This window comes from Neomonachus schauinslandi, chromosome 8, assembly GCF_002201575.2.
Source record: "Neomonachus schauinslandi chromosome 8, ASM220157v2, whole genome shotgun sequence".
Taxonomy (NCBI): Eukaryota; Metazoa; Chordata; class Mammalia; order Carnivora; family Phocidae; genus Neomonachus; species Neomonachus schauinslandi.
In genome coordinates, this window is record NC_058410.1 from 58,474,809 (window position 1) to 58,492,180 (window position 17,372).

Here is a 17,372-nt window from a genome sequence, read left to right on the forward strand (position 1 = left end):
AAGGAGCTAGTCAATGCTTCTCACTCAAAAACCCATTTTCCGTACTGAAGGTCGTAATAATAAAATTTAAAGCATTAACTTTATGCTTTAATAAGTTACTTACCAGAGTGGTAAAGATATAATGATAGTATTCTGTCATCATTCCCATAGCTAATGCCTAGGAAGTAAAAAATTAAAAAAAAATAATATTTAAGGTACACATCATATGAAATATGTCAATAACAAAATAGTAGGATGTAATGAAGAATCTGGGTATAACATTCAGGTTACATTAAAACTGGGTCAAACTAAATCTCTCCATAGTTAAGGAAGATTAGTGGTTACTGAAGGAATTTCTGAACCAATTCTCTTGATAGAAAAGCTATTAGCTGAAAGTTTGCAATTGTAAAGCTTACGGCTTTACATATTAAAGGAGGCATTAAATTTGAAACAAACCTGAAATTAGCACATCTTAGTTCATTATATTTGTAACGTCTCCACTACAAATACCCTAATGAGGAACATCATTTGATTTTGACGATCACTATTATTCAATTAGGAAAAAAATGCTATAAAGTGCAATGCCAGTAGGAATTTTTTTTAGCACTTTAGAAACTTTCCTTAGCATTGATGAAGCAACTGTAAATCACCACTGTTATTCGAAAAGTACAAAGAAATGTTTTTTACTTTTTTACTTTTTTACTAATAGACCAGTCGTAAATTACTGTTTTATTTCATACTTATACAGTCCTTGTCAATTTTAGACTATCAATCTTAAAATAAGGACTTTCGGATTAGAACTTCCAGTCACAGAACTGTCAATTTTTCCTCTGAAAATGAGAACACTTTTGAAATAGCTGTTTATCAATGAACAGTAGTTGGTGATGATAATTGAAAATTGATGCGTTTTTGAGCTGAATGAAGAGCTCTTGGTAGGAAACAAGTATTCTCAGGTGCATCTAATACTCTTCCATAAAATACCAACTACCCAAATTCATTTGCTAAATAGCTGCCCCAGCTCTATCCTATGTATTCTATGCTCACAGGTAGGTATTAACTAATTAGCTAAAATAGAATCTGTATATCTAGAAGCGAGTTGTTCAGTTAAGAAAGAATGGATATTTGTGAAAATTTTTGGAACAATAAAATGCACTTTTTTAAAAGGGAGGAACGTTTGTAAATGAAAGGCAGCAGCAAAGAATTAAGCAGAAGAAAGGAATTTAGAAATTGTGATACTGCGATTTATAATAGGAATATATATTTGGTCTTCATTGGTGAACTCCTCCCCCTGCCCCCCGCCCAACACACGCGCAGTGGAATTGTGTGCACAACACCTAGGAATCAAATTATCAAATCATATTTCCTGAATGGACAAAGATTGTATGAGCCAGTAACACTCTGATGAAGTCTGAATCTTAATTGAAATAAGAGAAAATTTCTCTTATTAGATAAAGGTTTATAAGATTATCTTTATAGAAGGTAGTCATTGTTCCTGATGGATATGTACCAAAGGTTTCTCAACTCCAGAAATGTGCAATGATATCTCAGCATTATCCTTGTCAATAGTTTTTGTCAACTCAATAGGTATAGAGATACAGATAAAGATAATTGAAGATAATTGAAAGAAACAGTGATTCAGATGCACAACTATAAATAGCATATAATGCCTAAAATGTGTTAAGTACTATTCTAAGCACATTGCACATTTTAATCAGCCTTGTAGAGGCTGAAGGCAAGCAGATCCAAGATGGGTCATTTTGGCATGAACATTATTCCCAGCTGAAGGCAACGGAAATCCTGTGGGCTCAAGAGAAACTTTTGCCCCTCCCTTAACTACATAGAAAAATCTAAATTGGGGATCTTTCCCAGAATAAAGGTTATTAGCAGAGATAAATTTTATCTGAGTGATTCATCAGTATGGCAGGACAAACATCTAATTACCAAACATCTGCTCTTCTTATCACCCTGTGAATTACATTCCTTTCCTCTGAAGTCCCCCTTCTTCTTAGTTCATCACGACATATATATCTCATTTTGCCAAACTGTCTTTGGAATTTCCATATATGTGTGGATTCCCTATATGTATGCTACTAAATTTGCTTTTCTCCTGTTAATCTCTCTCGTGTCAATTTGATTCTTAGTCCAGCCAGAAGAACCCTTGAAGGGGAAGGAATTCTTGCTTCCTGATAGCCTCATTAAAAACCTTATGAGGTAGGTCCTATTATTACACGTACTTTATAGGTAGGAAAGTAGGACAAAATAAGGATGAATATATTGGCCAACAAACTGAGATAGTGAGTAAACATGAACTCTAGGTCTCTAACTCTTGAAGTTTGGGTATAATACGCCATTTTGTAAAATGGCAAATTTTATATTCCCAAAAATATAGATCCATTGTAGAATCTATATAATCTAAAATTTTTGCTTGTTTTTTTCCTTGATAGTTTGAAAACCTCAAGCATCTCAAGCCAGTTTGAAAATTGTGTTCTGGAGGTAGGGATGGCAGGGGTTAAGGAGATGGCGGTAGGGAGAGCGGTTTGCTTCTGACACGGGTATTCTGCACTAGCTACAGGTTTCTTTTTCATCTCCTTGAGAAGAAATCTGTAGGGGATAACTGAGGACTGCTTATGCCTTTCATTGACCTTCCTTCAGCCTTTGATTCTGAAAACAAGAATCAATTATGGACTATGATATCTGATCTAAATAGAAAAGGGTAGTTATTTTTGATTGAGTACTTACACTATAACATTAACAAAAATGGACAACAGGGATACTCTCTTGAAAGATAAATAAATACTTTCCAGTGCAATTAAAAAAAGAACTTTGTGGAAATTAGACAACAGGATTGAGCAATGGAAACTTGATCAAGGCAAAGGGACCCACAGCGATGATCACCAGAATGAATACAGACAGGCCTGACAGGCAACTCACCTCAAGATATCCACCTAGGCCTAAACTGACCAATGGGCTACTTACAACTAGGCCCAGGTAACAAAAAAGGGAAAATTCCATACATCACTGTACCTCTTCACCTTCCCTCTTTAAAAACAGCTCCTACCCACTGCCGCATAGCAGGTAGCCTCTCCTTTGCTGTCTTGCCTACCACTCCCTTGGCCGGTATTCAATAAACATCTATCTCCTTTGTTCTGGCTTAGCTGAATTATTTTCACTGCCCCCCGTACCACTGGCTTCCAACCAATTGTTGCCCCATATTTGGGGACCCATCTGATCTGGAGAGACACCACATTTAGACACCACAAACTTGTTCTGGATGTTTTTTAAATTATAACATTTATGTCTTGCCACTGTTTTTAAATGAACTATATGCACACTTTAAACCACATTAATAATAATAAAATTAATATCTTCTTGTGTATAAGTAATATGAGAGTAGCTACAATAGAAAAATTGGATGTACAATAGAAAAATTGGCTGTACTGTAGTATCCCTCCTGGAAAGAAATACCACAGATTCATTTTTCCAAAATCAAAATATGTCGGGAATCTACAGGGTACTGGTTGCAAAAAAAAGGCATCAGGACCCACACCAGTATCCAATCAGTAGGTGGTATCACAAAAACAAAGCCACTCTTTTTTAATAAGTAGGAAAAATCTTCCTAGAAGCTACCAAAAGATATCTTACATCACATTGCCCAGTGGACTAGAATCACCTGTACATGTTTAGACCAATGATGACTTGGGGGTTAAGTGATTTAACTTCCTTAACATCAAGATATCTCCACCTGTTTTCTAAACAAAATAGCTTGAGGGCTTGCCAAAAATTTGTGAGGAGGATTTGGCTCTGGTTTTCTAGTTTGCTGACTCCTGGTCTAGTTCACATAATTAGAGAAAGGAAAGACTGGACAAAATACACGGAAATTTGGAGACAATGATTGACTAAATGCTCCTCACTGCTTAAGAACAAGCAGACAGGCTTTTTGTTTATATTTGGTAACTGATAACTTTTTAAAATAGTTCATTATGTAGGTCAAAGCTTTATATCATTAATATAATAATATTCTAGTTTGGCTTGATTTCTTTATTATTCAAAGACTATAGTCTTTCATGGAATTTTCTAGCACTTTAATATTTCAAGGAAGAAAATATTATTAGAAATTCCCAACATTAACTAACGTAGCATTAACCATGCTATATGACAAATATATGACAAATGAACACATCTAGGCATATAATTTGTAATCAGTTTATCCTTCAGGTTATATCCAGAAGTTATATTGCTCAAAGTTAACAACTGAAGAGGTGGACTTTATACATATTTCTTAAAATTTAATTTTCTTCTTGCTGATGTGGTAGTTTATTTGCATCTGATTATACATTTTTCCAATCTAAAAATTTTGATTTCACCCTCTCTATTCTAGACTTTCAAAGTCTTAATTAGTAATTTTTCTCTGGGGTAGAATGACCGTGTGAGGTTTAATTGCAGATTATCTTGACCCTGCCATAGGGGATTCTCTTTGACAAATTTGGGCAGAAGTGCAATCTTTTGTTATTAAGGCATGTGTGCCAATTAGTGCACTCAAAGAGCCAGCCCCAAGTTTCAATCACTTTTAAAGCTTTGAGGGAAGAAAACTTCAAATCCTCTTTTGTTCAATATTTAGGAAGAGCTCACTTAGTTTAAATAAATAAAACAATGAAACAAATAAGGCTAACCTGATAAACTGATCCATATATCTGGATACTCCTAATATTTGTTCTTAGATTAAGCCAGACAAGCTGAAAGCCCATCTATGCCTGTTCTCCAACTCTTATACCATTTCTTTGGACTTCTGTCATTAACCAATGTTGAGAAATCTCAGAAAAATTACATAAGTCATAAAATAGACTCCTATTAAATGGACTGCTTCATTTACAAGAAGGAAGCTTTTGCTTTCTTCTTGGATTGGTTTCTAGAATAACTGAGATCCAAATGTGGAACAAATTCTCTCTGGGACAAGGTAAGTTAAAAAACAAACACCAGGCCTTGGAGGAGCAATATGGCGGAGGAGTAGGAGACCTAAATTTTGTCTGGTCCCAGGAATTCAGCTAGATAGGGATCAAATCATTCTGAACACCTACAAACTCAATAGGAGATCAAAGAAAAGAGTAGCAGCAACTCTGAACAGAAAAGCGACCACTTTCTGGAAGGTAGGACGTGTGGAGAAGTGAATCTGAGGCAATATATGGGAAGATAGATGGAGGGGAGCGGGAGCCTCTGTAGCCAATACTGGCAAGTGATAGAGCAGCGGAGCACAAAATCGGAACTTTTGAGAAGTCTGCTCCACTGAGGGACGTCGCTCCAGTGGCTAAGCAGCAGGTGGAACCCTCCCTGGGACAGTGTGGTCTCAGGACCCTCAGGGTCACAGGAAGACCAGGGGTGCCTGAGTGTGGCTGAGCTCCCAGGTATTGGAGTGGGGAAACCAGCTGCAAAGACAGAGCCAAGGAGTGGGCTTTCAGCTTGGGGTTGCCATAAACCATGATCCACAGCACAGTAGGGCTACTGCTCTTCCAGCAGGGACCCAGAAAGCAGCAGATCCAGGGAGACTCCCCTTCCTCCCCCAGGAGGAGTGGTGTGGGAGTGTACCGCAGGAATCTGCTGGGTTTGAGACTCCAAACAGGGTCATGTGCCAGAGATAGAAACGCTTGGTCATAGGCCGAGTGAGCATGGAGTGCAGCCGGAGACCAGGGAGACAGGAGTGATTGACTGCTTTTCTCTGGGGGCTCACTGAGGAGTGGGGCCCCGAGTTCTCGGCTCCTCTGGGGCAGAGATTGGGAGACTACCTTCACTCTCGTCCTCCAAAGCTGTACGGAAAGCTTGCAGGGAACAAAAGCTCCCGAGAGCAAACCCGAGCAGATTACTCAGCCAGGCCCCCTCAAGGGTGGGGCAATTCCGCCTCTGGCAAGACATTTGAGAACCACTGCAACAGGCCCCTCCCCCAGAAGATCAGCAAGAACAGCCAGCCAAGACCAAGTTTACTGATCAATGAGAACAATCAATGAGAACGGCAGAACTCCAGCAGTAGGGAAATACAGCACATAGAATTCATGGCTTTTTTCCCCATGATTCTTTAGTCTTTCAAAGTTAATTTTTTTAATTTTCTTTTTTTTCACTTTTCCTATTTTTTTTTATTTTTCCTTTTCCCTTTTTCAACCAACATCTTATCAATCCATTTTTTAAAAAATCTTTTTTATTTTTGATTTTTAGAGTCATATTCTATCCCTTCATTGTAGTTAACCCTATTTTTGGTATATATATATAAATTGTTCTCTCTTTAAATTTTGGGATACAGTTTCTTCTAACAGACCAAAATATACCCTAAATCTCTAGTGTATGGCTTTGTTCGAGTCTCCTGCCTGATCACATTCTCTCCCTTTTTTTTTTTAATTTCTCTTCTTTCTTTTTTCAACCAACTTCTTATCAATTCCTTTTATAAAATCTTTTATAATTTTCATCTTTACATTCATATGCTATCACTTCATCATATTTACCCTTATTTTTGTATATATATAAGTTTTTCTTTCCTTAAAATTTTGGGAGGCAGTTTCTTCTAACAGACCAAAATATGCCCCAAATCTAGTGTGTGGCACTGATCTATTCACCAGCCTGATCATATTTGATCATATTTCTTTTTTCTTTTTTCTTTCATTCCCATTCTTTTCCCCTGGTTTCAGGTCTCTTCTGATTTGTTTAGTGTATGTTTTTCTGGGGACGTTGTTACCTGTTAGCATTTTGTTCTCTCATTCATCTGTTCTCCTCTGGACAAAATGACAAGATGGAAAAACTCACCTCAAAAAAAAGAACAAGAGGCAGTACCAATTTCCAGGGACCTAATCAATACGGACATTAGTAAGATGTCGGAACTAGAGTTCAGAATGACGATTATAAAGATACTAGCTGGGCTTGAAAATAGCATGGAAGATACTAGAGAAATCCTTTCTGGAGAAATAAAAGAACTAAAACCTAACCAAGTCAAAATCAAAAAGGCTATTAATGAGGTACAATAAAAAATGGAGGTTCTAACTGCTAGGATAAATGAGGCAGAAGAGAGAATCAGTGATATAGAAGACCAAATGATGGACAACAAAGAAGCTGAGAAAAGGAGAGATAAACAACTACTGGATCACGAGGGCAGAATTCGAGAGATAAGTGATACCATAAGACGAAACAATATTTGAATAATTGGGATCCCAGAAGAAGAAGAAAGAGAGAGAAGGGCAGAAGGTATATTGGGGCAAATTATAGCAGAGAACTTCCCTAATTTGGGGAAGGAAACAGGCATCAAAATCCAGGAGGCACAGAGAACCCCTCTCAAAATCAATAAAAATAGGCCAACACCCGGACATCTAATAGGAAAATTTACAAGTCTCAGAGACAAAGAGAGAATCCTGAAAGCAGCTCGGGACAAGAGGTCTGTAACCTACAATGGTAGAAACATTAGATTGGCAACAGACCTATCCACAGAGACCTGGCAGGCCAGAAAGGACTGGCATGTATATTTAGAGCACTAAATGAGAAAAACATGCAGCCAAGAATACTATAACCAGCTAGGCTGTCACTGAAAATAGAAGGACAGATAAAAAGCTTCCAGGACAAATAAAAACTAAAAGAATTTGCAAACACGAAACCAGCCGTACAAGAAATCTTGAAAGGGGTCCTCTAAGCAAAGAGAGAGCCTAAAAGTAACATAGACCAGAAAGGAACACAGACAATATACGGTAACAGTCACCTTACAAGCAATACAATGGCACTAAATTCATATCTTTCAATAGATACCCTGAATGTAAATGGGTTAATGCCCCAATCAAAAGACACAGGGTATCTGATTGGATAAATAAACAAGACCCATCGATATGCTGCCTGCAAGAGACTCATTTTAGACCCAAAGACAGCCCCAGATTGAAAGTGAGGGGGTGGAAAACAATTTACCATGCTAATGGACACCAAAAGAAAGCTGGGTTGGTAATCCTTAGATCAGACAAATTAGATTTTAAACCAAACACTATAATAAGAAATGAGGAAGGACACTATATCCTACTTAAAGGGTCTATCCAACAAGAAAATCTAACAATTGTAAATATCTATGCCCCTAACATGGGAGCAGCCAATTATATAAGGCAGTTAATAAGAAAATCAAAGAAACACATTGACAACAATACAATAGTAGTAGGGGTCTTTAACAACCCCCTCACTGAAATGGACAGATCATCTGAGAAAAAGATCAACAAGGAAATAAAGACTTTAAATGACACACTGGACCAAATGGACTTCACAGATATATTCAGAACATTCCATTCCAAAGCAACAGAACACACATTCTTCTCTAGTGCCCATGGAACATTGTCTAGAATAGATCACATCCTAGGTCACAAATCAGGTCTCGACCAGTACCAAAAGATTGGGATCATTCCCTGCATATTTTCGGACCACAATCCTTTGAAACTAGAACCCAGTCACAAGAGGAAAGTCAGAAAGAACTCAAATACATGGAGGCTAAAGAGAATCCAAATGAATGGGTCAACCAGGAAATTAAAGAAGAATTTTAAAAATTCATGGAAACAAATGAAATTGAAAACACAACCATTCAAAATCTGGGATGCAGCAAAGGCAGTCCTAAGAGGAAAGTATATAGCAATACAAGCCTTTCTCAAGAAACAAGAAAGGTCTCAAATACACAACCTAACCCTATACCTAAAGGACCTGGAGAAAGAACAGCAAATAAGGCCTAAACCCAGCCAGAGAAGAGAATTAGTAAAGATCAGAGCAGAAATCAACGAAATAGAAACCAAAAGAACAGTAGAACAGATCAACGAAACTAGGACCTGGTTCTTTGAAAGAATTAATAAGATTAATAAACCCCTGGCCAGACTTATCAAAAAGAAAAGCGAAATGACCCAAATAAATAAAATCATGAATGAAAGAGGAGAGATCACAACCAACACCAAAGAAATACAAACAATTATAAGAACATATTATGAGCAACTCTATGCCAGCAAATTAGATAATCTGGAAGAAATGGATGCATTCCTAGAGATGTATCAACGACCAAAACTGAACCAGGAAGAAATAGAAAACCTGAACAACCTATAACCACCAAGGAAATTGAAGCAGTAATCAAAACTCTCCCAACAAACAAGAGCCCAGGGCCAGATGCCTTCCCAGGGGAATTCTACCAAACATTTAAAGAAGAATTAATACCTATTCTTCTGAAACTGTTCCAAAAAATAGAAATGGAAGGAAAACTTCCAAACTCATTTTATGAGGCCACCATTACCTTGATCCCAAAATCAGACAAAGACCCCATCAAAAAGGAGAATTACAAGCCAATATCCCTGATGAACATGGATGCAAAAATTCTCACCAAAATAATAGCCAATAGGATCCAACAGTACATTAAAAGGATTATTCACCATGACCAAGTGGGATTTATCCCTGGGCTGCAAGGTTGGTTCAACATCTGCAAATCAATCAATGTGATACACTACATTAATAAAAGAAAGAACAAAAAACATATGATCCTCTCAATAGATGCAGAAAAAGCATTTGACAAAGTACAGCATCCTTTCTGGATCAAAACTCTTCAGAGTGTAGGGATAGAGGGTACATAACTCAATATCATAAAAGCCATCTATGAAAAACCCACAGTGAATATTGTTCTCAATGGGGAAAAACTGAGAGCTTTCCCCCTAAGGTCAGGAACACAGCAGGGATGTCCACTATCACCACTGCTATTCCACATAGTACTAGAAGTCCTAGCCACAGCAATCAGACAACAAAAAGAAATCAAAGGCATCCAAATCGGCAAAGAAGTCAAACTCTCACTCTTTGCAGATGATATGATACTTTATGTGGAAAACCCAAAAGACTCCACCCCAAAACTGCTAGAGATCATACAGGAATTCAGGAAAGTGGCAGGATATAAAATCAATGCACAGAAATCAGTGGCATCTCTATATACCAACAAGACAGAAGAAAGAGAAATTAGGGAGTCAATCCCATTTACAATTGCACCCAAAACCATAAGATACCTAGGAATAAATAACCAAAGAGGCAAAGAATCTGTACTCAGAAAAGTATAAAATACTCATGAAAGAAATTGAGGAAGACACAAAGAAATGGAAAAAGCATTCCATGCTCATGGATTGGAAGAACAAATATTGTGAAGATGTCAATGCTACGTAGAGCAATCTACACATTTAATGCAATCCCTATCAAAATACCATCTACTTTTTTCAAAGAAATAGAAAAATAATCCTAAAATTTGTATGGAACCAGAAAAGACCCCGAATAGCCAGAGGAATGTTGAAAAAGAAAAGCAAAGCCGGTGGCATCACAATTCCGGACTTCCAGCTCTATTACAAAGCTGTCATCATCAAGACAGTATGGTAGTGGCACAAAAACAGACACATGGATCAATGGAACAGAATAGAGAGCCCAGAAATGGACCCTCAACTCTATGGTCAACTAATCTTTGACAAAGCAGGAAAGAATGTCCAATGGAAAAAAGACAGTCTCTTCAACAAATGGTGTTGGGAAAATTGGACAGCCACATGCAGAAGAATGAAACTGGACCATTTCCTTACACCACACACAAAAATAGACTCAAAAGGGATGAAAGACCTAAATGTGAGACAGGAGTCCATCAAAATCCTAAAGGAGAACACAGGCAGCAACCTCTTCAACCTCAGCTGAAGCAACTTCTTCCTAGAAACATCGCCAAAGGCAAGGGAAGCAAGGGCAAAAATGAACTATTGGGACTTCATCAAGATAAAAAGCTTTTGCACAGGACAGGAAACAGTCAACAAAACCAAAAGACAACCAACAGAGTGGGAGAAGACATTTGCAAATGACATATCAGATAAAGGGCTAGTATCCAAAATCTATAAAGAACTCATCAAACTCCACACCCAAAGAACAAATGATCCAATCAAGAAATGGGCAGAAGACATGAACAGACATTTTTCCAAAGAAGACATCCAAATATCCAACAGACACATGAAAAATGCTCAACATCGCTTGGCATCAGGGAAATCCAAATCAAACCCTCAATAAGATACCACCTCACACCAGTCAGAATGGCTAAAATTAACAAGTCAGGAAATGACAGATTTTGGCAGGGATGCAGAGAAAGGGGAACCCTCCTACACTGTTGGGAATGCAAGCTGGTGCAGCCACTCTGGAAAACAGTATGGCGGTTCCTCAAAATTTGAAAATAGAGTTACTGTACAGCCCAGCAATTGCACTACTGTGTATTTACCCCAAGGATACAAATGTAGTGATCTAAAGAGTTACGTGCACCTCAATGTTTATAGCAGCAATGTCCACAATAGCCAAACTATGGAAAGAGCCAAGATGTCTATCAATAGATGAATGGATAAAGAAGATTTGGTATATATATATACAATGGAATAGTATGCAGCCATCAAAAGGAACGTAATGTTGTCACTTGCAACGACATGGATGGAACTAGAGGGTATTATGCTCAGCGAAATAAGTCAGTCAGAGAAAGACATGTATTATATGATCTCATTGATATGAGGAATTCTTAATCTCAGGAAACAAACTGAGGGTTGCTGGAGTGGTGGGGGTGGGGAGGGATGGTGTGGCTGGGTGATAGACATTGGGGAGGGTATGTGCTATGGTGAATGCTGTGAATTGTGTATGACTGTTGACTCACAGACCTGTACCTCTGAAATAAATAATACATTATATGTTAAAAAAAAAAGAAGATAGTAGGAAGGGAAAAATGAAGGGGGGGAATTGGAAGGGGAGAGAACCATGAGAGACTATGGACTCTGAGAAACAAACTGAGGGTTCTAGATGGGAGGGGGTGGGGGGATGAGTTAGCCTGGTGGTGGGTATTTAAGAGGGCACATATTGAATGGAGCACTGGGTGTTATATGCAAACAATGAATCATGGAACACTACAGCAAAAACTAATGATGTAATGTATGATGATTAACATAACATAATAAAATAAAATTAAAAAAAAACAAACACCATATATGTGGTTTGTTAGTGTTACAGAATCTAAACACATGCATTCTGTGTACTAATGTTACTCTGAATTCATCTTAACTCTCATATTATCATTTTACCTTTGCTCTGATATTTCATCTACTAATCTTGCTAAAACTATTAACTTCTTTTGCTGTATATATTTTATTTTATTTTTTTCAAGATTATTTATTTGAGAGAGAGAGAGAGCGTGAGCACAGAGGGAGAGGGAGAAGCAGTCTCCCCGCTGAGCAGGGAGCCAATGCTAGGTGGGGATCTATCCCAGGACCCAGAGATCATGACCTGAGCTGAAGGGAGATGCTTAACCGACTGAGCCACCCAGGTGCCCCTGTATATATTTTAAATATTATCTTAATTCTGTTTTTATTTTGCAAACAGAGCAGGTTACATATAAGAAAACAATTATAAAATAATGGATATATCAAATAGAAGGCAGAATGGCAATTCTATTTTTAAAGTTGATGGATACTATAAACTTTCAGATATGCAATATAAGTCAGTTACTTTAGAGACAAGACAACTGATCATTTACATACTTGCTGGAAGCCTAGAGAAAACCTATCAAAGCTCTGTCACTGACAAATCCTAGAGTGCTTCTCACTCTGGGCATAAAGTAAAGCTCTCCTTTCCAAGTCTGTATATTTTAAATATGACCAAGAATTGTTTTTAGTATATATGAAAAATAAATCCCTAGTCTAGATTTCACTGCTTACTTTATTGTATCACTTTATTCACTACCAAAAAAGACCCACAAGAAACAAAAACACACCCAAATTTCATATGCTTTACTACCCAAATATAACACTAGAGCAATTTTCCAAATCCAATTAAAGATTTTACTGTAGTGAAACCAACATTCATATTGGAAGATTAGACAAACATCTGCTTAGTAAACTAACCATGTTATAACAGGCATTTACTGTTGATAGTTACATTTTATGGGGTATAATTTGACATCTGAATCTGTATAATTCTCTAGTAGAGAAATTTATCTTATACATGAGAGGTTTTAGGACAGTTGACTAATCCCAAGCCACTGTGATATCAGCCAGTATGTATAAAAGAGCTTAAAAAACAAAGTCCAAAGACTTGGGTCCAAATCTAGACTTTATGCATAGTAAGTATATTGGCTCATACTAGCCACTTAACTACCAACCTCCACGTCTTGCCTCATCTGTAATATATGGGAGAATAATAATTGCTGCTTTGCAGTATGCTCTTAGGTTGGAATAGTGCAGAAGCAACATTAAAAGATTTCACTGCTATGAATTATTTCATTTGATCAATTTAGTATTATCTTTTGAGTCAGGCAACGCTTTGTTCTGGAATGAATACTGAACATCGTAGGTGAGATATCAATCCCTCTGCTATTTCGTGCTCCTGGTCATTGATCAAGTTACTCAATCTTTCTAAGACTCCATTTCTTCATCTCTGAAGTGAAGATAGTCTCTACTTCATGGGGTTGCAGTCATGATTAAATAAGATCAAATGTGTAAGGCATCTCCTGGAAGATGCCAGCTAAATAGGAAATCTTTTTTTCTCTTTTTTCAATGGGTTGATTGTAATGGTTGAGATGCTCAGTCATTGACTCTCAGTTTATTCCTTCATTTCAGTACGAAACAGAAATATCTATCTCAATAACCAACATTCATTATAGCAAACAGCATTGTATCCATTTGAAAGTAATCTCAGAACTTTAAACAATGTGCTTTGAAGAGCATCAATATTTGCTTACTTTTCCTTTAAGAATTAATTAAAAGCAAATGTCAGATTTTTATCAGAAAATTACATCAAGGTGACTTCTCTGGCTCATTTTAACTGTGTGACAATAACACTTTGATTTAAAAAAAAAAAAAAAGGAGCACCTGAGTGTCTCAGTGGGTTAAGGGTCCGACTCCTGATTTTGGCTGTGGTCACCATCTCAGGGTCTTGGGATCTAGCTCCGAGTCAGGCTCTGCCCTCAGAGGGGAGTCTGCTTCAGGATTTCTCTTCCTTTCCCTCTGCCCCTCCCCTGCTTGTGCTCACTCTCTCCCCCACAAAAAAAACCAAACAAACAAACAAAAAAACCATGCTTTAAATGCAAATGTAATAAAGAAACCAAGAATTTAGGTAAGTTAAAGATTACCTGTTTCAAAATGCCTGCTGCCATTTCATGGCTACAGTCAAAGATTACATGGAACTCCTTGCCTCTTTTCATTTCCTTTAGTAAGGGTTTTGCATCCTTTGTATCAGCAGGTAGTTGACGGATTTTAAGCCTAAGATTATACCTTGATGGAGCTTTGATGAGCTCCTGCAATCGAATGAGACCTATAACGAAAAAAGGGGAGAAAAAGAATATTAGAGAAAAAACAGAGTAGGTCATAGAATCATAGAACATATTCACCTCAACACCTGATTTTCTTGACCATGTATATGTGCATTTCATGGTATGACCACTGAAATTCCTACTTCCTAACTCCACATCCCCAGTTATTTTTGTTAAAATGATCATTTCTCAAAATTCTTTAAGAAATTCTTTTACAAATTATGGAAGACATATATGATTATAAATTGATGTGAATAATTTAAATAAATAAAAGGATATAGAGCAAAATAATCTCCCTCTGTACCCCAATTCTGCTCCCAAAGCGTTGTCACAGTTAATAGCTTACAAGTATTATTCCTCCATACATTTTCTATGCATTTCCACATATATACATAGAGCTTTGTTTTGTTTTGTATTTTACAAGAATAGTGGCTTGTGACAATGTCTTAAAAGTTGTTGTATGTCAGTAACTATTGTTCTAGTTCATCCATTTCACACTGTATTTTATAGCAGACGTAATTTATGTTATTATTCGCTGGTGTTAGAAACTCTGGTTACTTTTTTGTTTTTGTTTACAAGTAATGGGCTAGTAATTTGGTATATATGTAAGAGTAAGGTAACTTTCTTTAATAAAATAGACTCTAAGTAGTAGCCTGAACCATAATTAAATTAAAGAAATAAAACTTTTTTGTATTATTTGCTAGATATAACATTAACTTCAGAAATAAATATAACCACACACATTATTAGTAAAGCAAATATTTTCCTAGAGAAGTAGCTCCCGAGTATGTGTTTCAAAAATTATATCAAATTAGTAGATACATGTTTAATATATCACAGAACTGTAAGATATTTTTAATTAACAGAGACAAATCATCAGATTTATTCTTTTATACAAACTTCAAGTAATGAAACCCCTTCAAGAACTCATATAAAAGACCCAATATATAAAAAATGTGATAAGAAAAAAAGGATCATCTAATTCTATCCTAGCTTGGATCAAATTAAGCAATTTCCTTGTCTCCTCCTCCTACTCTTCTTTCTTATTTACCTTTTATCCCATCTCATCTCTGTATTTCTCTCAATTTCTATCTTCCCTGAAGAACTACCTTCATAAATATTAGTAGAACAAATAATAATAAAGGAATATATTTGTGAATAACTAATCTGGAGCTTTCTCTTTGTGAGTTTGTGTGTGTGTGTGTGCGTGTGTGTGTGTGTTACTTTATGGAAACTGGAATAACAGGAATAAAAATATATCTTATTATGAGTAAAAAAAACTGTATATTAAAATAACATATGATCCAGAGAGTAAAATCTAACTCTAGGACTTTTTTTCATTCATTTTTTAAATAAATAGACCTTCATACATATAATGGTACACTTCAATATGTTTCAACATAGTTAATAAAATTAACATGACTAGTTTTCAGTATTTGCATCCTCAAATGAGACATACAGTTTAAAAAATATGTAAATTCACAAATATACCTAGTATCTTTTGCTTTTAAAATATTGTTTCATAAAATTTATTTATTTTATAATTTTGCCATTTAAAATTCTATAAATAATATTACATAAATTACACAGTATACTACAATTGTCTCATTTTGTTTTATAAATTTAAATATTTACTAACTATAGTAAAATAAATATTACATAATTAACTGATATTAAAGGTACCCATTAAACATAATACAATTTAGTCTAGAGAATTAACATGTATATAATGAGTACAGATGTTAAGCTAAACAAACATAAAAACAAATACTTGAATTTGTAATACCTGTAGTAGTTTAACATTGAACTTAGAAAATCCTCCAAAACATGTATAAAAGTCTATATATTTATTTGCACATGGGAATGAATTGTTTAACTATTTTTTATAAATAAACCAGAATATAATTGCAGGAAGGCAATGGCTCCCAAACTTTGGAAGGTATGACAGTAATCTATGAAGCTGGTTACAATCTAAATAGCTGAATCAGACTCTGCAGAGGATTACAGTCTTCCCAGGTGATTTTCCTGGTCATCAAAAAGTGAGGCCAATTTCCAAAGATAAGTCTGGTTTCAGCTAAGTGTCATATGGGAGTCACTTTTGAACCACTTTGGCATAACGATATTATAAGATAAGAACTATATTAGCTAGTAGAATAAGACAATAAAATAATTAATTCAAAGAATGAATTCCAACTTCAATAGGAAACATGAATCAGAAAACTGTAAATACAGCTGACTGTAGGAAAAAGAGAAAGAAAAGAAGACACCATTCATTTACTCCCACATCAAACAAATGTTTATTAAATTCTTACTATGGGTCAAGCAGTGTTCTAGATATTGGCAATACAATGAAAAGTAAAATAGACAAATTTCCTGCCCATACCATGTTAAAAATATGTGGGGGAGGGCAGGTAAAGGCTATTAAGCAGGCAATTATAAATGAAAAATGGCAAATAATATTTTGGTGGGGAAAATGCAATTACTGATGAAGAATACAGCAGAATCATCGAACTTGGAATGAGAATGCTCACGAAAATTACCTCAAAGGAAGTGACATTCAGTTAATACCTGAATAAAAGGAGTAAGAGTGGAAGGAATAGATAGGAAAAAAAAAAAGTTTTTTATACTGGTAGGGAGGTGAGAGACCGTGGGCAAAGAATCTTAAGAAACAAGGAAGAAGTGGTGACCAGTGTAATTTCAGAGGGCATGGGCTGCTTAAGAAGCCCATGTAAATTACTTCAGAGTTAAGGTCTTAAGGGTAGTGGAAAATGCCCACTTGGAATCCACATTTCAAAAGAATCACTCAGATGCCCGACTTGGTTAAGTGTCCGACTCTTGGTTTCAGCTCAGGTCATGATCTCAGGTCATGACTGAACCCCATGTTGGGCTCCACACTGGGCGTGAAGCCTGCTTAGAATTTTCCTTCTCCCTCTCCCTCTAACCCCTCCCCTCTCACTCCCCCCTCGCTCTCTAAAAAAGAAAAGAACGAAAGGAAAGGAAAGAAAAGAAAAGAAAAGAAAAGAAAAGAAAAGAAAAGAAAAGAAAAGAAAAGAAAAGAAAAGAAAAGAAAAGAAAA

At 36.3% G+C, this 17,372-nt stretch overlaps 1 protein-coding gene across 2 annotated transcripts in view; it reads right to left on the reverse strand.

Annotated features, from left to right (window-relative positions):
- Positions 1-17,372, reverse strand: part of GRIK2 (glutamate ionotropic receptor kainate type subunit 2) — a 666,284-nt gene that overhangs the window by 371,779 nt on the left and 277,133 nt on the right. For both annotated transcript variants that reach the window (XM_021693614.1, XM_021693616.1), the window contains exons 4-5: positions 14,117-14,298; positions 104-157 (exon numbers count right to left, since the gene is read on the reverse strand). In XM_021693614.1, coding sequence (XP_021549289.1) covers positions 104-157; positions 14,117-14,298 — 236 coding nt within the window. The remainder of the gene's footprint in view (positions 1-103; positions 158-14,116; positions 14,299-17,372) is intronic.